Raw genomic sequence first — 25,684 nt, forward strand, 5'->3', positions numbered from 1 at the left:
AACTACCAGTGTTCAGCGTCTTTACCGCTCGGCCGCTTGTCCAGAAGAGCTATTAATTTCGTTTTGGCATTTTGCGATGATTCACTCTAAACGGCGAATCCCTTTTTAAATTGTTGCCACCCAATAGTATAGCCCTGTATTATATTTAAAGATATTAAATAATGAAGAACCTGCACAAATGCATGCATGTTTCTCGCACTGTGATAAAACAACTATACCTAAAGCCATCAAAACGTAGTCATCCATCCGAATATGGGCACCTGGAAGTCCAAATCTTGAATTTCGAATTTGTTTTATTATATAATTCATATTTTTTAAACTTTAACGAATTTTTGATTAAGAAACTCATTTCAAAGCGAGCAGTGGCAACACTGTACGGAATAAAATATTTTTATCTCCAATGCGCAGGGCTGTCTATCGGAAATTCTAAAGATATGGTGCTTTTAAATATTTTTAGCTCAAATGCTTTCGAAACGTGTATGTATATGTAAATGAAAAAATGGCCCCTTTGGGCGTAATATAAAATCTGAAATCTTTCAGAATTTGTTTATTATTTATTTATATATTGTGTTTTTTATTTTAGCTTTAGTTTTATCGAAATGAGAATTCTAAGGCAACCTAGTAGAAATGAATGGGATCGCCAGGAAGAAATATTCGCATATCTTATTAATCCAGCATATTATAAGCATCGTTTGCGTCCAGAAGCAAAGGAAAGTAAGTTATTAACTTAAGGTCACCTAAAAATCTTTAAATATAGCTTAACTATAATTAATAAAAGCAATGGAGATTTTTAATTAAAAATATGTTTTTCTTTTTTTTTTTTTTAGTCTATTGTTTCTTACTTCCTCGTATGAAATAAAGAAAGTATTGTTCGCGATTCCATTATAAGTAATTACAATGATACACTCTAAATTCGAAAGAGTCCTATCCGACTCTAAAGGAGTGATATCCCACCTCCCTCTAATGCCAAAATGGCACCAACCTCGAAAGAGCGATATTTCACTCTAGTAAAAAGCGGTTCCTTTTCACACAAAAACAGGAGTGACCCTTTCTTCGTTCGCTCTTCTTCGATAGTCAGATATCGCCCGATATTCGGGTGAAACCACACACATTACAAGGAGTTATAATAATAGTCTGCTCACTCCTTGGTGGTGTGATTTTTATATAATTATTTTATAGGCAAACTGAAAATTGGTATTTACTGTGTAAACTTTATAGCTGATGTATTGTTTTAGATATCTGGTTAATATTATCTCTTGAAAAAAATATTTTACACTACTTTTTAACATGCTATTGTGATTTTAATTATCTGATATATACATCTGTTTTAGATTTGCTACCTATGTGCTTACTTAAACATTTATTGGTGATGAGATTTCTTTCCAAATCTAACGAAATATACATATAAAAAATTACATCCATATTAAAATATTGGAAATTCGGTGTAGTTAACATTCTGAAATACTTAACACTATCACTTTCTCACAGAATATATTTAAATTTTACAGAAACATGGCTTTTGCCTTTATGTGTAGTAAGCAATAAAAATAAGAACGTCAATGCAACTTATATATAAAAACTGGATTATGAATCAAAGTAGACCATCACTGAAATAAAAAAACACAGTTTAAAGACAATCATATCTTCATTGTTTAGACATATAGTTTTTCTTTCCAAATCTAACGAAATATAGATATAAAAAATTACATCCATATTAAAATATTGAAAATTTGGTGTAGTTAACATTCTGAAATACTTAACACTATCACTTCCTCACAGTACTTCTGATGTGAAATTACTTTGAATTCACAGAATATATTTTATTTTACAGAACCTTTATGTGTAGTAAGCAATAAAAATAAGAACGTCAATGCAACTTATATATAAAAACTGGAATAGCAAGATATTCGCAATGAAAAACTTAGTTTTTGAATAAAAAATAAGGTTTTCCAGGTACTTAAAACTTTGAATAAATATTTCAGATATTTTCAAAATTTGATTTGAGAAATCAAAAAATGCTTATTTTCATAAAAGAAATTTAATAAAATCATTTTAGATGAATCATATATATATATATATATATATATATATATATAGTGATATACATTCTAAATTTTGTATACATATTTTAATTTAAAAAAGCAAATTATGCTTATTCACAAGATTTGGGCACGTAATCATGTAAATTGTAAGCTAAATTTTCCATTAAATAATCATACTAGTTGGAAAAGTAATTTATTAAAAATAGTTCTTGACAAATTTTATAATGAAAATTTGAATGTGTTAGAACAGCTGATCATATATATATGTGTCAGTAAACCTGTATCATAATCTGATAGATTTAACTTCTTAAAATGCTACTTATAAGTGAATATATTAATACAATTTGTGAATTGATGTTACTAGTAGTTTGTCTACTTGAGCATAATATGCATAAAAAATCGAATAATAAATTTTAATATACATTGAACTAAGAAATAAATGCGAATTTAATTTCCCTTACATGAAAACTATTCAACTTTATTTTCAATGTATGAGATTCAGAAAATAAGTAACCATAAAATACTCTCATGCTATTGTTTTTAGCTCCATATATTGCACAAAATATTGCAAAAGAAATGTTTTTATTTCTTATTACATAATTATGAAGACCTTAAAATTAATTATTACCCCAAATTATGAATAAAATCTAAAATCTTCAGTTAGCTTGTTACGCTTTCTATTTTTGAGAAGTTATATGCATACAAATTTCAATACATTAATCATTACAGGTGAATAAATGCTTACATATACTTTTAGACTATAACTTATTTTTATATATGGTAATTCCAAGTCTCATTTGGGAAAAATAAAGTAAATTTTAAAGTGAAATAATAAGGATTATAGCTCACATGTGTAAGCTAAAAATTCATTTTTCATAATTCTGCTGAAAATTATTATGTATTTCATTTGTTGATTAAATCCGAATAGGAATCATTACCATAACTGCAGAATTATATTAATTTCAATGAACGAAGTATTTTAAATATAAGTGAAAACAAGCAATGCATGAAAAACTCTTTATTAGTAAATATATGTACATATATATACATATATAAAAATGGAAAATATGACAATAAAATGACATTAAAAATATGAAATGTAATGCATGTACAGAATGCAATAAATTCATACTCAATCATGTATTTAAAGAGTCCACACAAGCTCTAGGAGTGCTGACATTATACAAAAGGCTTGCCACAAAATTATAAAATTTTGTTGATGTATGTGCATATTGAACGCTAAATACAAAATTAGTTTTAAATAGAATGTCAAATGCCTTCATGGCATGATTTGGGCATGTTATTAAGTGATTTACTGTTTTAATATAGAATGAACTTGTAATACACACTATAATGGGCTGTTTATTCTGAGCTGGCCCAAGAGATTCCATGTCTTCTATTTCCTGAAAATAAATTTCTTTATTAAGAATACATCCATTACCTATCTATTAGGACAAGTCAAATATCAATGAGCCATACTAGAAAGTATATCTTTCCAATTAAAAAATATCGCCAGAAAATTTGTTCTTCTTTCAAAAATAAGTAATTCCTAGTAATTTTATTCACATAGAGGTCTTTTGCTTTTAGTTTCTGTAAAAATGCAGTATAAATACATATAGGAATATGTAAATATTATATTGATGCAAATATAGAATAGGATAGTCTATTTGTGCATTGCTTCTTAATGAAAAATGTAATAAATAATGTACATAAAAATGTAAAAAGAACAAACTATATGGAGAATTAGTCTGTCTTTTCCTTATGAAAACAAGTATCATCCCTTCATAATAAACTATTGTTGTTCATAATAAACTATTGTTATTGTAAAGATGTTTGTTCTTGATTTCATGATCGCTATAGTCTGGCTGGAAGTGTATCTTTTGAATTTCACCTTGAAGCAATTTTTCCATCACTTTACAAGTTAATAAAAAAAAAAAAATTCTATGTTCACTGTATATACATGCATATATATGATTAGTGTCATGCTTTAGATTTAGATCATATAAAGGCATCACACATATTACAAACCATCTTATTCTCTTGAAATATTTGCTAGTATGTAGGTGACATTCAAATCAGTGCAATTCCAATTCTACAGAGATTAGCTAAATGACCATGCATCATCTGTGGGTACAATAGTCGAAAGCAGCCTGAGAAGATGAATTTTAGCAACATGAGGCCAAATACATTCACTGTTGTAAAATGGCTCATTTTAATATAATCTGCCCTCTTAAAATGAAAGTTAGTGCAAAGCATATCAAAATTCCTCAATACTTACATTTAGCAAATATTAGAAGTGCAGAATTTGGATTTTTTTTTTATTTTTTTCAAATAACAGCCTGATGCTAAAATACTTGCTTTGCCTTTACCCTACAAAAATAAAAATAAAAATATATATAAAAGACATATACTGGATAAAAATTGCATGTGAAATATAATAATTAATTGAAACTATATAAATATCACACATGAACCATTCAAGATAGAATATGTAGCAAATTTCAAAGGATATGCAGCTCAGCTCACTTACATATAGTATCAATAGCTTATTTACATATACATACACTGCAAACTAAAAATATTATCCTATGAAAAGAATTTTATAGCTAAGCATATGAAATTATTTTTTATGCATAGACTTATGCCAAATATTTACTCATTAATAATGAATAAAACCTTTTCCCCTCTTTCTTTCCAATAATTTTAGCTGATCAAAAGTTCTGTGAGCAAAACTAATGCTTTTAGGTCATCTCTCTCTAATATATATAAATACACACGTTTATTACATAATGATTGCAAAAATATCATTAAAAAGACCTTTGGCACTAGAGGCACATGCATTTACAGCTTACCTTTATGAGCCAGAAGAAACAAACTTAGACAAAACCATTTCAATTGTTTTTATCACTGAAACATACTGAAATGTTTCTTTTACAATTTTGGTTTCAAATTGACCTGTTTTTGTATTCAGAGCTTGATCCAATCTACTGCCAAGCATAATTTCGACAGGTTCGATAAAATTCTGACAGCTTTTCAAAGCCTTTATTTGTTCTTTAGTTGCTGACATGCCATCAAAAATCTGCCTAATGGGAAGGATGCCTCCGTGGAGGTCTTTGTAAGGCAAACTGGTTCGTATACACGGTACACATGGAGAAAACCACAAAAAAGTCCATGCAGCCAGCTCCTTCATGGGATTCAAACTCTGGACCGAACTACCAGTGCTCAGCGACTTTGCCGCTAGTGGGCATTATTTAGGGGATGTGCATTAATGTTCGGAGAAAAAGCATGATATTAAGCATTTGTTAGTTAACAGCCTGTTATGAGCGCAGGGGTGTAGCTAGAGGGGGACAAGGGGCATCTGTCCCCGGGCGCAGGATCCAAGGGGCGCCAAACTGATGTTACGGCATTTTAGAATTAAATGTTTTCCATCCTTGGCAAGCAGTAGGGGGCGCGAAATCTTCAGTTGTCCCTGGGCGCTGAAAACCCTAGCTACGACTCTGAATGAGCAGCAAGAAATATAATATTAAGCATACGTAAGTAAAATTTACATAAAATAAATATTAGTTACTGAAATCAATTTGGCCTTCCCCCATTTTCTCAAAATTGTCCTAAAAACTATTCCGTTAAGAAAATTTTCGGCAACATATTATCTTAGAAGGAAACATTCTTTAAACGCAATTTAATATTTCTTTGACTGTATCTCAACCATTATGCTTAATTTCATGCCGAGACAAGTACTCGAGTATGCAGTTTTGTAAATTTTCTTTGCAAACACTTTAAAATCACTTTTAGGAAACATAGCACGGAAATCAGACAAAATAATAATAAATTGAGAAAAAATGAGACATGCAAATAAATTTTGAACAGCAGCGAAAGAAAGCGAGGAGACCGCAAGAGAATTCTACCAGCTTTGTGCTTTTGCAGCGTTTACATTTACTGGATTCTTTGCGGTAGTGTTTTCGAAGGCAGGTGGAAGGATGGTAACTTTGAACTTCTGCAGTTCATAAAATTTCAGAATGCAATTCCAAAGGATTAAAAAACACCTAAGACTGAGAAATTGTACCATACTGTCTACAAATCAGCTGATAGAGTATTAAATCAAACTTTTAGAATACTATTAATGATTTTGTGTATAGGAAAACAAACAAAATAGTACTTTACGGTATTAGAATTAATGTTTTATTTCAAAAATAAACCCAGATATTTTGTTTTTATATATATCATTTTGACATTTTATAGACCTTTTTATTGTGCACTGAGCAAGGCAGCAAGAACTCTGGCTACACCTCTAACAGTGTTCACATAACTTAGTTATTGAAAATGTAAACAAGCTGTGTTACCTGGGTCTTTAAATCCTATCTAAACCAGAAAATGAATTCATATGAGTTTATTAAAATCAGGTTACTTACATTTCTTTCCTACTTTAAAGGACTGTGGATAAGAAAAGGTTTATAAGACTTGTTTGATACAACAATAGCTTTTGCTAATGTAAACAATTATATTATTTTGAACATTACTTTATCAGATCCACTCACTCATTTTAATATCACTAGGAGAAGATATAATAACTAATTGAAATGAAAAGGCATTAATCTTGAAAAGTAATAAGTAAATGTCATTAGTTTAACTTTCTAACTATTGAGTTGATGTATATGAATTAATCTATGAATCATTTTAGAATTATCATGTTTAAATTAGTATATATTTCGACAATATTGAAAGTATGCCTGACAAGTTTTCTTAGAAGGGGGAAATAAATAAATAAAAATAACTCGTCGAATTAGGTTTTCTCCCGCAATAGAAGGGAGGAGAAGCTGTTTTTTAATTGTCCATTCTATTATCTGTTAATAAAATAAGTTAATTTTTTAAATATGATAGGCGCTGCCACAAATATAAGGCAATATTGCTTAATTTTCATATTATAAAATAAAAATGCATCAAACATTTAGGTTTTATGGCTTACATATAAAAAAGTCGTTTTGTTTCAGTTGAAATAAAAATGTTTAGACATGTACGAATTTTACTATTTAATTAAGTCTGAAAAAAACATGCCTTACATTTTTTAAAAATAAATACTGTTTTTTTAATTTTCTTATTTGCATTAAAAGAAATAAACATTTGGTGTACGTATTATATATTGGCATATACGTATATTTGTCAGTAAATACATATTTAGCATAAAATAAATACATGTATATAGCATATAAAGTCAACTGAATATCTGGAATTTTCAAAAATCCGGACTCGGTATAGTTTTTAATTAAAAACAGAGTAGACCTGGAACATTTAATAATACAACAGTTTTCAGTTTGTCATCAGAAAATCAAAACTTATTTTTTTTTTTTTTTAAATAGCTGGGTTTTTTTTTAGTCCAAAGGAGCAATTCTCCCAGAAGGACTGTTAATTTCGTTTTGGCATTTTGCATCGATTCCCGATATGTTTCATTTCAAATTGCTGCCACCAAACATTATATTTAAAGAAATTAAATAATGAAGAATCTGCATGAATGTATGTATGTTTCTCGCATTGTAATAAAACAACGGCACCTAGAGCCAACAAAATTTGAATAAGGTAATCTTCCATAGAATATGGGCATGTGGAAGCCCTAATTTGAATTTGAAATTGGTTTTATTATTTTCTTTATTATTTAATATTTTGTAATACTTCAACGAATTTTTGATTAACAAAGTAAACGATTTCAAAGCGAGCAATGGCAAGACTGCTCGTGTAAAAAAAAAAAAAAAAATATATATATATATATATATATACCTCCAGCTCGCGAGACTCTGTATTGGAAATTCTAAAGATATGTTCATTTTAAAATTATTTTGCGATATTGCTGTTGAATGTTTTTATGGTTTAAGTGCGAAGAACATGATATTTAATAAATAAAGGTAACACACAAAATGTTAAAAAAACGCCCCTTTGGACGTAATTTAAAATCTGAAGCTTTCAGTCTTTTTTAAAGAATGCAAGATTTTTTTTAAATCGTAAACGGAAAGCCGTCTTATCAGCTTTATTGGCCTCCCGGACTTTTGTAGCTACACCTACACTCTCGAGAATAACAACATATTTGCAAAAATATAAGTTTTAGAATGCTGATATGACCCAGGTAGTGCTAGTATTTATATTTTGGAAAAATTCAGCTTTGCAACAGTAAGTGAATTTTATTGTCACAAACTATAAGCAGAATTTATAAAAAATGAAAGTTAAAAATCTATTAAAAACTACTAGAAGCTGAAAACGATATGACTTCAATAGGAAATTCAGTAAAGTATACGGTTTTTATTTCTTCCAATACTACCAAATAATTTACACACTTGTGTTATAAAAAAAAATCAAAACTTGAGTATGCATTTTTTTTTCCACCGCTGTTCTTCCTATTTGAAATAGGAATGCATGCAAAACTAAATTTAAATAACTAAATTCGATAGCTTTGTGTAAATTTTTCAAAAATAAAAATAATGTTAAGAATTATTTACAAAAAGTACCATCCATACGTACAGCTTTCATTGTGTTAGCAGTACGTAATAAATAAAACTACGTTACAGCATTACACTCTTAAAGCAAATTTACAGACACCTAAAAAAAAAGAGCAAACTAAAACTACTTTTTATTACATACTTAAATTTTGACACATAAATCTAACTATAATTTATAATAATTAAGATATTTATATTAAGAAATAATTGTATATATATTTTAAAAGCGAACTTACTTTTGGCAAAGGAGCTGTATCCATTGTTACGACTGTCCTCGCTTGAAATGGCGCTTAGCCAAAGAACGTTCTTTGACTTAGCAAACTTGTTTGGTCAATCTGGGTGGACAATGGCAAGACCAACGAGATAATATACTGTTATAAGAAGTCGTTGGGCAAGACAGGGGGTCGTCCTGCTCCTTCAATTCACTCCCTTCCCCAAGGTTATTATTGCAAGTGGGAAACATGTTCTGCTACCAAGACAGTAAATTTGCTTTGCTTGACACGAAAACGGAGCGAAAACTGCTGTCACCCTCCAAATCTCACCCGGCGAGATTTAGAGTGTAAGTGATACGCATTATGAGTAACATGAGAATTAATATAATTTAACAGTTTAAACTCAAATAGTGTTTGGTAAACCTGTATTTTAATGGTTGTATGTAAACTTCTATGACTAAGTGTATGTGTTCAAGACTCTTGAATAAAAGAATGTGATACTCTTGCGGTACGAATGTGGTAAAAGGAACTCCTGCATTTATTGAAATTTTATGTTATAAGAATATATAACCCTTACTCTTTACAGAAACAGATGCAATAATAAATTTTGCATCGATTAATTGAAAGACATTTTGTTGAGATTACATTATCCCAATTGAATTTACTTTCAAGTTTATGCAAATTAAAACATAGTGAAATATCCTCATCTTGATTATATATTTTAGTAGGAGTTTGTTGAAACCTATTGGAAACTTGGTATTCATAGTATCTATTTTTATACAATAATTACTGAGTGAAATCAAATTTTCTGAAATATAAAAATTCGCAATATTTTCTGCAATTAAATTTACTTTTACCCCAAATGCAGTATCTTAATAGGAACATCATTGCAAGAAGCCAAATCCAAAGCAAATAAAAAATAAAAATGAGCTTTTTTCATATTATTAACGTACACAGAAAAAAAAAAAAAAAAAAAAAAAAAAAAAAAAAGGATATTTCGCGTTTTACTGGGCCGATTGACAAAATTCAAATTGCGTTTTTCATATCTCGAAAGCGCGACATAGGATATATATTACATTTATATATAGCAATATTCTAACATGGGTATTTTGGCACAAAATCGGACTTTTTCTAAAATAACATACCAAATTTTTTACATATTTCCATTCTACGTCTGAAATTATGCCTAAATATTAAATTTTGTAAAATTTGGTGCGAAATTTCCAGAGAAATGCAAAAATTTATATTGGCGCTTTTTTTCAGTTTGCGCCAAGAATAGTTCACTTGGCGAACATCTTAATATATGGCAACCTATTTTCCTTTTCCTTTTCACATTGCGCGCGAAGAAAAAAAAAGCCAATCGTCCTTTCTTTCAAATAATGTTCTTTATATTTTTATGTTATTAGTTTAAATATTTTTTTCATATTTCATTTTAATTGTTTAAGTTGCATAGTTTCTTTCAAATAATTGTTTTAAAAATTTCTATTTAATCATGCGAACTGCGTAGTTTAAATAAAAGGTACATCGTTTATTACTTTTTTTTTTCAAACAGGTTTCTTTATACTATATTTTTAGTCATAATTATTATTTTAGGCAATTTTTGAATTTTTAGACTTTTATTTTAATTTTTTGCGTTGTATTGTCTCTTCAGATAATTGTTTTAAAATCTTCTATTCATTCATTCGAACTGCGCATTTTAAATACATTTATTTATTAGTATAAATTTTTCAGAATTTGATTTTATTTCTTTGAATTGCGTTTCTTTCGGAAGAATACTTTGTGACCCAGACAACGATGCGTTCGAAAACTGCATATATTAAAAGAGCAAATACAATAAAGAACAGTTAACACGCCTTTCAATGTTCCGTTCAGAAAAGATATATAAGTAAGAGAGATATGTATCCGACATTTCAATTTAGGATGACTTGCATACATTGCTTTAAACAGTTTTATCATTGTGCTCATTGCTTTACACAATTTTATCATCCTATATTTAGTTTCTTAAAATGTTATTCATATATTAGTCAAATATTTTATTTTTGAAAACTCAAGAATCAAATATCATAAAATTTAAGAAAATTAAATTTAAAAAATACTAAATATCATGCAAAAATTTATTTTTTCTTCTTAATGGCTTGCTTTTTTCTTTTCAGGCATTTTACAAAAGCATCCAATTATTTGAAACATCTTGGTATTTCTGACATTAATTTTAAATAAATTTATCGATTTGAAAAAAGCCCGCAAACGGCCGAGAGGTAAAATCTCTGAACACTGGTAGTTCGCTCCGGGGCTCGAATCCAGCAGAACGGGAGGGTTGCATAGGCGTTTTCGTGGTTTTCTAATTCTAATGTGTTGGTTTATGCATTAGCACTGAAGGCGTAGTGAGTAAGTTTCCTCAAGCGCAGTTTTTATTAAAGAATCATAAATCAAAAAATTAACTACGAAATCTTTATTTAATAAAAATGAGAATTCTGCTTAACTCAAGTAGAACACCAATTAAAGTAACAATCTTCACAGACATTAAAACACTGAATTATCGAAAAGGAGATAACTTACATAGAATCATCATCAGTCCTAAATATATCATCAGGCTTACCTATTTAGGCAATAAAAAAAAAAGGAAACAGGTACATACGTTGACACAGTACCTGAAAGAGACAGCACTAAACTGAATTAGACCTTTGGCCAGGTACAAGAAGCTAAGATGAGAATCGAATGCTTTGCATTGCATACGAACTTTACTTTCTCTCGCCAATATATATATATCTTGGCGCACGTTCGCTTCGTATGCCTTTCGAGTTTCATTATGTAAAATACCTAAATTTATGCTAACATAATGTGTATACAGGCTGGTTTCGTTTAGAAAGATCTTCACGAAGGCATCCCTCCTTTAAGGCAGATAGCCCGGCTTTGGCGTAGCTTAATAATCTAAATCAATCCATTTCATCAGTATTTAGTCAGAGCCTTTATCAGTCTTTACATTTTGAAGGCGTGAGATGAAAGGAAAGATTGGTTTCATTGACAGGGAAAACGTCTTTAGCTGATATCTATATACGTCACTGGATAAATTCCGGATAATTCTACTAAATCATGGGATGCTCCGTTTATGATACGATATGATATTCTATGTAGTAAATTAAATTTATGCAACCATGAATTTAATTTAAAGTCGAAAACCAGTCGCTCTTCACTTTAATCTGCAGTGATATCGTTTTTGTCTTTTCTGTTAGCACAAACTCAATTGCTGCTATTTGCTGGAGGGTTTTTTTTTTTTTTTTTTTTTTTCTCTCTTTGAACACCCAGCTTCCTTGAAATAGATTCCCCTTTAAATTTTTGCTTCCTTCCCCCCTCCCCAATTTCTTTCTTTCTACATTTGTTTTCAGTGCTGACACAAGAAAATTAAGTTTTTTAGATTGTAAAACTTCCATAAGTATTGCATTCTTGTCAAATTTTTTAAAATATCAGTTGCATTAAATACATTTTAGTTGAAGACAGCTTCTAGACATTTTAATTATAAATAAAGTTTAAGGCAAAGTCCAAAGGATAAATATTTGAATTAAAGGATTTTTGTTAAATGAGAAAGAAATAAACCACTCCAGCAGCGCTCATCCTGTACCACCGAATCACCCAATTCTTATATCGGGTGCAATAAATCTTAATCATTATTATTTAGAATTTTTAAGCCTAAAAATTTCTATATTAAAGAAGATGTTTTTTATATAATCTACAACACGAGAGAAAATTACTAATTAAAACATTCTTTCTAAGAGGATTAATGTAAAAATTTATAGATATTGTTTTAAAGCTGGGACATGACCTAAACTATCAACATCCTGTTTGCTTAAAAACATTGTGAAAATAAACATCAGACGAACTTTCTCAGCTTTAGATAATTCAGTTTAAATGAAGTTGAAGTAAAATAGCAGACGATAACACGTCGAAGGTAAAAATTTGCTCTCACAAATATTTAAAAAAAAAAAAATAATAAAAACATAGTAAAAACAAAATCTGAAATGTTTCAGATTTTAAATTACGTCCAAAGGGGCGTTTTTTAACATTTTGTGTGTTACCTTTCTTTATTAAATATCATGTTCCTCGCACTTAAACCATAAGATCCAGTGCAACAGCAATATCACAAAATAGTTTTAAAACGAGCATATCTTTAGAATTTCCGATACAGAGACTTACGCGCTGGAGATAAAAATGTTTTTTCTGCACAACGTTGCCATTGCTCGCTTTGAAATCCTTGAGTTTGTTAATCAAAAATTCGTCAAAGTTTTAAAAAATAGGAAATCGATCATAAAACAAATTTCAAATTTCAAATTTGGTCTTCCACATGCTCATATTCGTTGGAGGATTACGTTATTCAAAATTCGATGACTCTATGTACCGTTGTTTTATCACAATACGAGAAATATACATACATTTACGCAGATTTTTCATTATTTAATTTCTTCAAACATAATGCAGGACTCTAACATTTTGTGGCAACAGTTTGAAAAGTGAACCGACATTTATGAGTCCGACGCAAAATGCCAAAACGAAACTAATAGTCCTTCGGGATTCAAATCCCTTTGGACTAATAAGGAAGAAAGAAAGAAATTTTTAAAAAAAGTTAAAATTCTGAATAATAGCACCTATAATTTTTAAAAAAAATACCTTTGCGTATAATATTAATAAATATTTATTACGCATACTTGAGGGAAAAAAATTCATATAATTAATTCTTCGAAAAACTTTACTTGAAATTTAAGGTTAAAAATAGCTGTGGCAATTCACTGTAACAAAATCCATAAACCACATTTGGCTTTATTATCGCTCAGACAAAAGATGCCAAATTTCAAAACGCGAAAATATGTAAATTCGTGTATATCTTACAAAATTTTGAATACAAAACTCTAATTTTTTGTAGGTATGCTTAGAAATACACCTACTTTAAGATGATGGTAAAACTTTTATAGGTTATAATTCAAAATTGTTTTCGAAAAATTTATAAAAATTATTTTAAAATAGAAATTTTAAAAATAAATCATAAAAAAATGGGTGAATTTTATTTGGAATGAACCTAAATTTCTAACTGTGAAAGAAGAAATCAAGTAAGTGTAATAAAAAAAGAGATATTAATAAATATATACCAAATTCAATTAACATGGAGGAGCTAAAATTTTGAGAGCTAATTTTTTAAAAACTACTCGTGCGAATTTTACAAAACTTGGCAATCTGGCATAATTTAAGACATAGAATCGAAATATTGAAAACAAATGATATGTTATCTCAGAAAAATTCCGATTTTTTGTCAAAATACCTATGTTTGAATAATGCTATATATAAATCTAATATATATCCTAAGTCGCACTTTCAAGACATGAAAAACGCAATTGGAATTTCCAGTCCACCAGCGGCCGAGCAGTAAAATCGCTGAAAACTGGTAGTTCGGCCCAGTTTTCAGCGATTCCCGCGATTTCAGCGAATCCCGCGAACGGGCTGCCTGCATGGGCGTTTTCGTGGTTTTCAACATGTGTAACGTGTATACGAGCCAGTTTCCCTTAGAAATTCCTCCACGAAGGCATCCCTCCCCTTAGGTACATAGCCCTTGAGGCTTTGCCATAATCCCACACACAATTTGAATTTCGTCAATCGGCACAGTAGAACGGGAGATATAGAACTGCCCCCCCTTTTTATAGCGCAGTGTACATTTAAATCTGTTATCTTGGTAATGTTATAATAAAGCTGTTGTGACCCTAATCTGATGTGAACCCCACATGACTTCCTTGTACGGCCTATTAACTTATGAACTTTTTTTTTTTTTTTTTTTTTTTCTGCATTTCATTTAAACTTATTTCCTCGAATTTCATTAGCAATATATTTCTAATTCAATAAAGGATTAGCGGCAAAGAAAAATACACAAAATCTCAAAACATTTTCATTAAAACGGTAAAATACAGAAAATCCTAAAACACCAAATAGTGTTAAAAACTGTTAAAAAACAATTTTTACAATTAAAATTAGGCTTTAAATTAAATAAAATTCAGCAGAAAGATTTTTCGGTGCACAAAACGTTTGGCCCTACTAGGCAAAAAGACACTTAAGTTGGTGCAGAATCTGACTTAATTCACTATGCTTGTAAGTTTCACATGTAAACAAATGGTAGCGTCATTAGGCTTAGTGAAACTTAAGTTTTAAATTGTTGATAATTCTTCAAGTATTGCCTGCAGGTTAATTAAAGGCATAAAAACATTAACTGGAACATAAGAACAATGTAATTCAATCCCTTTTAAAGCAAAAAATGCACAATTTACCAACATATAAGAATAAAAAAACTTAGCTCACCTAGCCGGGTATCAGAGTGGGTATATATATATACATATATTTATATACTTTAGGTGCGGCCGATTGCAACCGAAAAGGAAGATACACATCTATTAGGGAGACCGGAAAGTAATGTCGCTTTCTTACATTAAATTCGAACGAATACATTTTTAACAAGTTTTTATTTTTAATCAATAATATAATCACCCTATTTATCAACAACCTTTTGCCATCTAATGTGCAGATTTTCAATCCCGGACCGGGAAAAGTCAATTGGTTTTTGAGTAAAATATCTCGAGAGGACATTTTGGACATCATCCAAATTTTCAAATTTTTTGCCACTAAGAAAATCCAATGCTGCAATATCGGCCGAGTATGGTGGGTGAGTATGGCAGTAACTCCCACTCCAATTTTTTCCAGTGTTCGTTTTGCACAGAGTGGGTCGCAGAATGATGCCTTTTCTGTTGGCAATTGATATTTTTCTATTAAAGATTGGTTCACTCAATGCAATGTTCACACTAAACGTCTGCATTAACAGTTTATCCAGGTTTCAGCAATTCAAAATGAACAATTCCGCGAATATTCGATCAAACGCACAGAAGCACCTTTTCGGGATGTAAATCCGTTCATTTGGAGAGAGCCACTGCCTTTTGCGTTTTGGATTATCATATAGGATTCATTTCTCGTCTCCAGTAATCGAAAGATCAAAAAACGGTTCTGCATGGTTGCATTGTATATGGTGGTTCAGTTGGCTTTGTTCTCTTCAGACAGATTATAGGGGACTCAAACACCTGCTCTGCTTATTTTTCCAATCTGCTTTAAATGTTCTTGGATGGACGACCACGGTAGGTTAAGGGTGTTTGACATGGATTTGCTTCCACTTCTGCCCTTAGCATATCGTTCTCTAATGTTGTTGGTTTTTCTGATCGGTAGGAGTCGGAGAGATCAAAATTACAGAATTTGAACTTGGAAAACCATCTTTGGCAATTACGAACGTCTAATGCACATGGATAAACATTGCAAATGCTTTAGGTCGCAACTGTTACTACCCTTGCGAAACTCAAAAAGCATACAATGCCGGATAACGCTCTTCTGGTATTTAGCTGGCCATTTCCCCAAAATTGAACAAAAAAAAAAGCTTAATATTTAATTATTTAGAAGTGAGCAAGTCACAATAACCTTAAAATGACTTTGGCATGCCTTCGAGATACACAATGTGTTGACAAATGACAATCAAATATCGACATGTGCAGAAACGACATTACGTGCCGGTCTCCCTAATACATGTTATACCAATCCCATATACAAAATTTCAACGTTCTGAGGCTAATCGTTTTTGAGTTACAAGAGATACAAAAATACGTACGTAAATACAGACGTCGCGAATAAAAACTTTTTTGGGTCCATTTTAAATCCATTTCACAATCCGTTCTGGGAAAAAGAGTCCTTTATTCTGTTCGTATGTACAGATGTAAAGCAAAACCATCGTTCAAATGGAATCGAGAGCGGTCAAAATGAATATTTTCTTTGGAATACGACACCGGAAATGTTTCGCGATTATAATACTTCCTTTACTTCGTACAAGGAAGTAAAAATTTACTTTTATTAAGCATATGTTGATTTCTGTTTAATTGAAATAGATGAACTTTATCATTTCAGATACAGCGGTGAAAGTAAACACAAGCATTTTTATATATAGTATCACATCTCTAGATGAACTTCATACGGTAAGCTTCTTCTTTGATTATATTATCATTTTCATATGCGTAGTTCACACATTCTAATTCATTCTTATACGATATGTCCTGGAATTATCTCAAAGATTTAATCTTTGAAATATTAACGTATTTAAGTAAAGTTATTTATTTTTTTTTTTCGGCCGACCAGACGGTATAGTGGTTAGGGAAGCCTGAATGCGATATCGAAGGGCCGCCGGAGAAGGTAAGGGATGGGCATAAAATTGTCTGTTCCTTCATCGGAGGTAGCGGTAGTCGCCTATTAGGTGCCTCCACAATAAAATGGCCACCATTTCTGCCCTTAGGAGTGGCCAATGCCGTTATAGGCAAGAGTCCTCCATTGGGGGAAAAAATTACGTTTCATATTAACTAGAATATAGAAAGGAAAATTTCAAAAGTGCATATTTTCGCAGTTTCTCAAAACCGTTCAATTTCAGGCTAGGAAATAAATAAACTAAACTCAGTGGCGCAACAGCCCTAGCGGGCTACGGCCCACAGTGCCCCGAAATCTGCTTTCTTGACCTTTGGCCCGGGGTGCATTAGCATATGCCCTGGGAAAGTGGTCAGCTTGTCGCTTGTTTCTTGACTAACCTTTTTTAAAACAATTTTAAAAAAGAAACTTTAATTTACAATTAAAATTGCAGTTTCGGCGCAAAAGCAAGCAACTTGGCCAGCAGGCAACAAGGCAGAATTTTCGGGGCACAAAACTGAAAGTTAACTTTTGGTCCCACTCGGCAAGAAAACATTGAAGGTGCAAAAGCTAAATTAATTCCCTGTTCTGCTAGGTTTCAAATGTAAACAAATATGGCTGCTATGGTAAAATAATTAGGCTTAGCCGCATTTAAACAACTTTTAAGTTGTCGGTAATTCTACAGCTATTACATGCAGATTAACTATAGCATGCAGGCATAAAAACTTTAACCAGAAGATAAGAAAAACTTAAATTCAATAATTTTTAAACAAAAAAATGCACAGTTTACCAACATATAAGAATAAAAAACACTGGGCTCAAAGAGCCGAGTAACTGAGTGGATATATATATCCACTCAGTCAAAAAATCCAAAAAGGAGATGCAATCAACAATCAAAAAATCAAAAAGGGAGACGCAAAAAAGAGAGTTTTTGCAATCAAAAAAGGAGATGCACAACTACATGTTATAGCAGTCCTATATACAAAATTTCAACGTTCTGAAGCTACTTGTTTTTGAGTTATGCGAGATACATACGTACGTACAATCAGACGTCACGAAAAAAGTCCCTTCTGAATCCATTTTAAATAAATTTTATAATCCGTTTGGGGAAAAAGAGTCCTTTATTCTGTTCTTATGCATAGATGTCACGCAAAAACATCGTTAAATTTCATTCGATAGCAGTCAAAATGGATATTTTCGTTGAAATATGATACCCGGAATTTTTCGTGATTACAATACTTCCCGTACAAGGAAAAAAAAAGTACAGCAATTCAGCTAGTTTAGATTCTTGCTCATAAAAACAAGAAATTGAGAATCAAGTGGAGTTACATCAAATTAAAGTGCAGATACTTTTTAACGGTGTCATTACATAACACTTATCCATAACTGGCGCTAAATCGCACTGCTTAACAATAGTTTCACGGACGACAGGTTAATAGGTAAGTATTGTGTTTGCAAATAAAACGAAAAACAAATTTTTTTGTGGGAAGAATTTAATTTCAAAGTTTAAATTTTATATAGCATATGCTTATACTGTTTATTGCTACTTTTTTTCTAGAATAAAATATATGTTACCAACATTCAATATCACTATCTTAATTACACTTTAAATAAAAGTTATTTAAAGTTTAATATTTTAGTATACAAGGGGTGATCAAATGAAAAGGTACGAAACGACACGGTGGGTACAAATGAAGACTTTATTCAAAATATACACCATAGGCCTGAGCACAATGATCCCACTGATGAACACGCCGCAGGATTCCTCGTTCCCAGAATTCCTGTGCCCGTGACGAGACACAGTCCTTCACAGCGTCCTTGAGTACGTCGTCCGAGTTGAAGCGCTTCCCTTTCAGGTGTTTCTTCAGTGGACCAAACACATGGAAATCGCAGGGCGACATGTTCGGACTGTAGGGCGGATGGTCCAACGTCTCCCACTTGAACTTGGCCAGTTCCATGTGTGTGACTCTGGAGACGTGTGGACGCGCGTTATCATGGAGCAGAACCATACCCTCCGTGAGCAGCCTCAGTCTGTTCTTCTTGATGAACCTGCGTAGGCGTCGGAGTGTCTCACAGTACACATCGGAGTTAATGGTTTTTCTGTGCTCGAGGAATTCCACAGGTAGCGGACCTTGAACGTCGAAAAAGGACGGTGAGCAACAACACCTTGCCTGCTGACGACACGGCTTTGAACTTTTTAGGGGAAGGTGACGACACAGGCTTCCACTGCATACTGTCCCGCTTTGTCTCTGGCTCGTAGTGATGGCACCAGGTCTCATCACCTGTGACGATCCGCTCCATGAAAGCGGGATCTTCCTGATACCGAAACAGATGTTGCAGTGCTAGCCCCATACGCAGTTCCTTTTGCTGGTCGGTGAGCTGCTTCGGAACCCAAGCGGCACACACCTTCCGATATCGCAACCTGTCATGAACAAATTGTCCACACGGTTCCATAGCTGACATTAACCTTCACGGCCAACATTCGCAATGTGACACGCCGATCACTTCTCACTAGGTCGTCCACCTTGTCGATGAGATCGCTCGTGATGACAGTGTTTGCCTGGTTTGGTCGCGGGTCATCACCCACCCTCTCACGGCCTGTACGAAAACGGGCACTCCATTTCCTGACAAACTTGTCAGAGATACATTTCTCCCCGTAAACTGTCACCATCCAGCGATGAATAGCTGCTGGTTTCTCACCTTCCGCTGTCAGAAATCGGATAACAATAATACCTTGCTGCTCCTCAATCGTCGAATTTTGCAACGCGAACGCAATCCTGTCCTCATACGGACTGCCGGATCATTTGGACTCCGCTTTTGATAAGAGCCTCTGCTCTTTCCTGCGCATGCGCGCGCTCGCGCATGCTCCGATCCCAGTCAGAGACTCCAATTGCATCCCGAGATGTCTCGCTACTCTCTCCCATGGCGGAATATGCAAATATTTAACTGTTACGTTTTTACATCGTTTCGTACCTTTTCATTTGATCACTCCTTGCATATTCATAGTTGAAACTTAATTTTGAGGGGGAATTTTTAAGTTTCGTACGTAATTAGATTTTGATATATGAATCCTCTCCATTTTCGTTCTTCTTTCTCATTGTAATATTCCTACACGGCAGTTCAGACAAACTAATGCATTTATTAAATATAGTTTTATTAACTACATATTAATTATTCGTTATTTTACTTGTGCTCGTCTTGAATCCCGCTTGTTTTGCGCCATTATTACTAAAGTTTTAGTAGCGTTAATATATTCGCCTACTTTCCAGAACAACACTGTCTTGGCAAAGTAAAAAATATCCTCAAACTTATGTGCCAAGGACAAAAACAATTTTCAGAATTACGGTTTGCTAGTAATTTCGTAAAAGATGAATTGTTTACTAGCCGTTAATCAAATGGCGCCGAAATACGGATGAGAAGTTTTATTTTTGAATTAACTTTAATAAATTCAAATACTCTCAGTTTATACAAAACAAATCGTAAACATACAAAAATTAAATATGTAGAAGCATCAAACAATAATCCGATAACATAGTTAAATTAAAAATAAATTTTAATACAGTTATAGGTTAGCTACGTTATACAGTGTCTCACAAAAGTGATGGGACACTTGTGCTTTACAAAAGGAAATTTTAGTAAAATAAATTTTTAAAAAATGTAAAAATGTTTTCTGGGTGTGTTTCGTACTTAAATTTAATAACAATTATTTCATAACATACATTTTCTCAAAATATTAAAATATTAATTTAATATAAATACAATTGTTTAGAATGGAGCAAAAAATGGCTCAAATAAGTGATGGGACACTTACTTTTCCATCAAATATTTATCCAAAAATTTTACTTTTTAAAAGGTTTTAATATTTTGTTGGATTTCCTTTTACTTTTAAAACATGATTTAATCTTCTTGGGATGGATTTGACTATTTTTTTTTTGTGATTTCTTAAGTGATTTTACCCCATTCTTCTTGAAGCACCGATTTTAATTGTTGTTTTGAAGAAATGGCGTGTTTGCGAATTCTTGATTCCAATTCTTGCCAAATATTCTCTATGGGATTTAAGTCTGGAGATTGTGGTGGTGTTTTTATTATTTCAGGACAGTTATACAGCAGCCAGAGTCTAACGTTCAAAGCACTGTGCTTGGGGTCATTGTCCTGGTAGAATTTAAAATCGTTATGAAGGTTCAATTTTCGTGCTGAAGATTTCAAATTTTGATTTAAAATGTCAATATACTTGTACTGATCCATTATACTGTCAATAAAAACAAGATTACCAACTCCAGCGAACGACATACACCCCCATACCATAACTCCTCCTCCACCATGTTTTACTGTTGGCACCAAGTTCTGTTTGTGAAATTCTTCCCTGGGTTTTCTCCACACCAAGATTCTACCGTCAGAACCAAATATATTAAATTTACTCTCATCAGCAAATATAACTTCATTCCAGTAATCAGAATTCTTATTTATGTTGGATTTTGCGAAAGCCAGTCTGAGTTTTCTATTCTTTTCACTCACGAAGAATTTTTTCCTGGCTGCTCTACCGTGATATCCAGTAGATAGAATTACTCTTCTAATAGTCTCAGAATTAACAATTACTCCATATAATGCTTGTAAATCAGCAGCAACTTTAGGATCACTCATTCTTGGATTTTTTTTTAAATATTTCGAACGATAATTCGCTTTATTCCATTGGATAGCTTTGATGGTCGGCCAGGTCTTCTTTTATCCTGAATCATATGATTCTTTTTATATCGTTTAATGATATTGAAAACTGTTGAATGACTGAAGTTAACTGTTTCAGTAGTTTCTCTAATAGATTTTCCACGTTCAATATGCAAATTAATAACTAATTTTCGAATTCCAGGAAAAGTTTCTTTTCGTTTAGCATTCATGGCTGCACAGAGCTAAAAAACACAAAAATTCCAAAACAAACTGGAGAGAAATACTGCAGACGAATTTATAAATTATTGCCAATTGCTTTTGAGTAAAAATAAATACCCCAAAAGATATTTTTATTGCTTACTTCAGACGATTTTTGTTCCATAGTACGTAGTGTCCCATCACTTAAGTGAGCCATTTTCTGCTCCGTTCTAAACAATTGTATTTTTATTAAATTAATATTTTAATATTTTGAGAAAATGTATGTTATGAAATAATTGTTACTAAATTTAAGTATGAAACACACCCACAAAAAGGTTTTACATATTTTTAAAATGTATTTTATTACAGTTTCTTTTTGTAAAGCACAAATGTCCCATCACTTTTGTGAGACACTGTATGGCGACGACAACTATGCGGAAACCTGTTGGCAACGCAGGGTTGAATATATATATTAACTAATACAGGCATGAAAGTAAACACGAATGGATAAATAAAATTTCAAATACAAGAAATAGTAATTAGAAAAGAGGTAAATATAAATCAAAACTTACATTTAATTTCCTTTTTCATCTGCAAGTCATGGCTTTGAAAGATTCAGCACACTTTGAAAATGCAAAATGACTGTTCTCCATATTGTTTCGATATCTCCACGAAATTCGACCAAATAGAACTCAAATGAATTTGAAAGTTGCGGATGATGCTGCTTTATTCTCCACAAATATTCTATTTCTTTTAAAATAGGAATTCGTAATGTGAAGCAATTAGTTCTTCATCCTTATACTATTCAAGAACACTTTTCGTCTTTCAGTTTTCCTAATGCCTAAAAAATATTCTCAAATTCAATCAATTAAATACTCATATTAAATTTCTAAATGCTAGTGAAACTACTACTGACTATATAAAGGTCCTTAATAATAAAATGAGACCCTGTTTGACATTAGTAATTTATTACGTATAAAAAAAAAATCTCTCATAAGCAGAAATTTTCTTACTTTCGTGTTTGAACGATTATATTCTCGAATAGCCAGCCATTAAAGCAATTACAAAACAACTAACATTCTTACTGTTGCTCAAACCAAATTTGAAATACAATTTTGCCATCCCAGTTTCCTTTTAAGAAGTATTAAATTGATAAATTCTCATTTATCTGCTAAATATTAACATTTAAGTAAAAATAACAATGATATGGTAGCAAATATTATAGAATAAACAGTTTGGAATAATTATCTAGAATAACTACCAAATTAAATATTACGACGAAGAGGAAGACTCACTTTTACGGAAGAACTACTATATCAAGAAAAACAAAGCAGCAGACGATTTTCTCTTTTAATTAGCAAAGCCAGTTTAATTTATCCAGTAGTAAAAGAATCCGACATGTTATTCAAACATTTATTCCAAAGTTAAGTCTATCTCATCAAATGGCAGAAGAAATAAATGATTTTTAATTCGCGAGGATGCGGGTTTAGAGTACAAGTGTGTAAATCCTTGAACAGAAGAAAGTCTTAAATTCAGATTAGTCTGTCCATCTGTAAATTAACAATAAGAAAGCTGAACGGGAAATAATTTTAAATTCAGCGGTAAAAAAGAGCCCGGCTAAACGTTTACTATAATAAATGCAAAATCAACGGTAAATAAAGTGTAACCACATTTGGCATTTTATCGTTGTTTTGATGATTTTAACTTCCTGTTGTGGGATTACGCCTACGTAATCGGTCATATTTAAAAAGATTCGTAAACTGCATTTGCTTCTTAATAAATGTAGTAATAATTTTAAAACTGCATTCTTAAATTTATTTATTCTTAAAATTTCTCATTACACGTTAATATCATATTTTCTTTTAATTAAATTTCTAATACTAAATAATTATTTTTCTTCTTATTATTATTTTTATGTGAAAGATTAGAGGAATTGAGAACCTTTTAGAATTCGAATTATTATTTTTATGTGAAAGATTTTAAGTGATTCGAGAAACTTTAGGATTCGAATCCGAAAAAAAAAAATTAGGATTTGTATTATAACAACTAAAAAGTGAATTAATTCACGTCCGTGAACCTTCAGCAGCTGTCTAGGTAATATCATTGATTATTAATTTTTCCTGTTAGATTTAGCATCATGGGTAGATGAAATGCATTGGCTCTATGGCTTTTTACGGCTACATGGAATTTTTTTTCGTTGCATCTGTAAGATTAATACGAGCTAGCTGTGTTTAAAAAGTCTTCCTCAAAGATACCCTTTTGGGGGAAGATAGCCGTCAAATTCTTCACCACCGCAGTTATCTACCAAACTTTTATATTTTGTTACAGATATTTTTACGTATTTATTTATTAACTATTATATCACTTGTAAAGAGAGATCTGATATTATGACAGAACTATGAGAAAATGTGGTACTTTCTGACTATTCGCATCCGCATTGAACAATCGAAAACTCTGGCGACTTTTGAACAGAAACGTTTGTTTGGCTATCTTTACGTTTATTTCAACAATGCATCCAGTACCAACTTTTATTTAACCCAAGAGGCAATTTGCTCAGCAGAACTATTAATTCCGTTTTGGACTAATTTAATTGGGATTTAATTTCGAATTGTTGCCAACAAATATTATCACCCTGTATTACATTTAAAGAAATTAAATAATGAAGAATCTGCATAAATGTATGTATGTTGCTCGCATTGCGATAAAACAGCGGTACCTAGAGCCGTCCAATTTTGAATAACGTAATCCTCCTGCGAATATGGGCATCTGGAAGCCCAATTTGAAATTTGGAATTTGTTTTATTATCGATTTTCCTATTTTGGAAAACCTTAACGAATTTTTGATCAACAAACTCAAGGATTTCAAAGCGAGCAATGGCAACGTTGTGCAGAAAAAACATTTTAATCTCCAGCGCGTGAGTCTCTGTATCGGAAATTCTAAAGATAGGCTCGTTTTAAAACTATTTTGCGATATTGCTGTTGCACTGGATCTTATGGTTTAAGTGCGAGGAACATGATATTTAATAAATAAAGGTAACACACAAAATGTTAAAAAAAACGACCCTTCGGACGAAATTTAAAATCAGAAAACATTTAAGATTTTATTATTATTATTATTATTATTATTTACATTCTTCTTTTCCCATACAAAACAGGCATATTGCTTGTTTTTCGCGCTTTTACTCTCTTCACGTTACGCAGCGATTTGTCTTAGATAAAAAACGTCAGATAAACTCGGCCTCGTGCACAACCTTACTACCAAAATCCAAACATGAGAAAGAAGACAAAAAAAGACTTTAGACAGAGATCCGAGATTTTGCAGCAGACAATGAGAACTGCAGTAAGCGGTCCACCGCCATGCTAAAGTGCTAAAATTCCTATAAGGAAGATCATAATCTTCAGCTTCACTGGCGAAAATATCTGCAAAAGTAGGAATTACGACATTAATACTTTTGGCGCCATATTGCATTGTCACATTAATACTTTTTTAAGTCTTTTCGATGGGGAATGCGGATATTATTCAGAAACTTCCCTTGTCTGTTTCATTACAATTTTTTTATCTATTTTAGGAATCCATTTTGCATAGCTTATAGAAACAGATTTGATATGATAACAGATTAAATTATGAGAAAATTTCTACAAAAATTGATACTGTTGTTCAGATGTTTAACATTAATAAATACCTACTAAGGTCGTTCGCACATTTCTTAGACGATTTACAGAACTATTTTACCTAAAAATTTTATGTTTTAAATATTTTATTTGTTAACCCTTATTCTTCACTATCTTTATACATCGTGATTGAGACAATAAAGCTTTCGTAAGATCGGAAGAGGTATTTTACCCCACTGGCT

General features: G+C 31.7%; 1 protein-coding gene and 1 long non-coding RNA gene across 5 annotated transcripts in view; one reads left to right on the forward strand and one right to left on the reverse strand.

The window, feature by feature from the left end:
- Positions 1 to 25,684, forward strand: part of LOC118190791 (glycine receptor subunit alpha-2-like) — a 96,730-nt gene that overhangs the window by 10,790 nt on the left and 60,256 nt on the right. Inside the window, exons 2-3 of one of the 2 annotated variants that reach the window (XM_035361570.2) lie at positions 584 to 714; positions 16,705 to 16,772. In XM_035361570.2, coding sequence (XP_035217461.1) covers positions 584 to 714; positions 16,705 to 16,772 — 199 coding nt within the window. The remainder of the gene's footprint in view (positions 1 to 583; positions 715 to 16,704; positions 16,773 to 25,684) is intronic. The other variant, XM_085816129.1, reaches the window with a different exon arrangement.
- On the reverse strand, positions 3,044 to 8,307 carry LOC118190792 (uncharacterized). 3 transcript variants are annotated; one of them, XR_015040898.1, is made up of 3 exons: positions 7,812 to 8,307; positions 4,321 to 4,412; positions 3,044 to 3,445 (listed from the first exon to the last, which is right to left on the reverse strand). It is a non-coding gene; the product is annotated as an uncharacterized LOC118190792 (long non-coding RNA). The 3 variants fall into 3 exon arrangements; XR_004758474.2 differs by lacking the exon at positions 7,812 to 8,307 and adding an exon at positions 7,233 to 7,782; XR_004758475.2 differs by lacking the exon at positions 7,812 to 8,307 and having other exon boundaries at positions 4,321 to 4,937.

The sequence above is a fragment of the Stegodyphus dumicola genome, chromosome 4 (genome assembly GCF_044657685.1).
Source record: "Stegodyphus dumicola isolate Sdum_Otavi_A_Nest chromosome 4, ASM4465768v1".
Taxonomy (NCBI): domain Eukaryota; kingdom Metazoa; phylum Arthropoda; class Arachnida; order Araneae; family Eresidae; genus Stegodyphus; species Stegodyphus dumicola.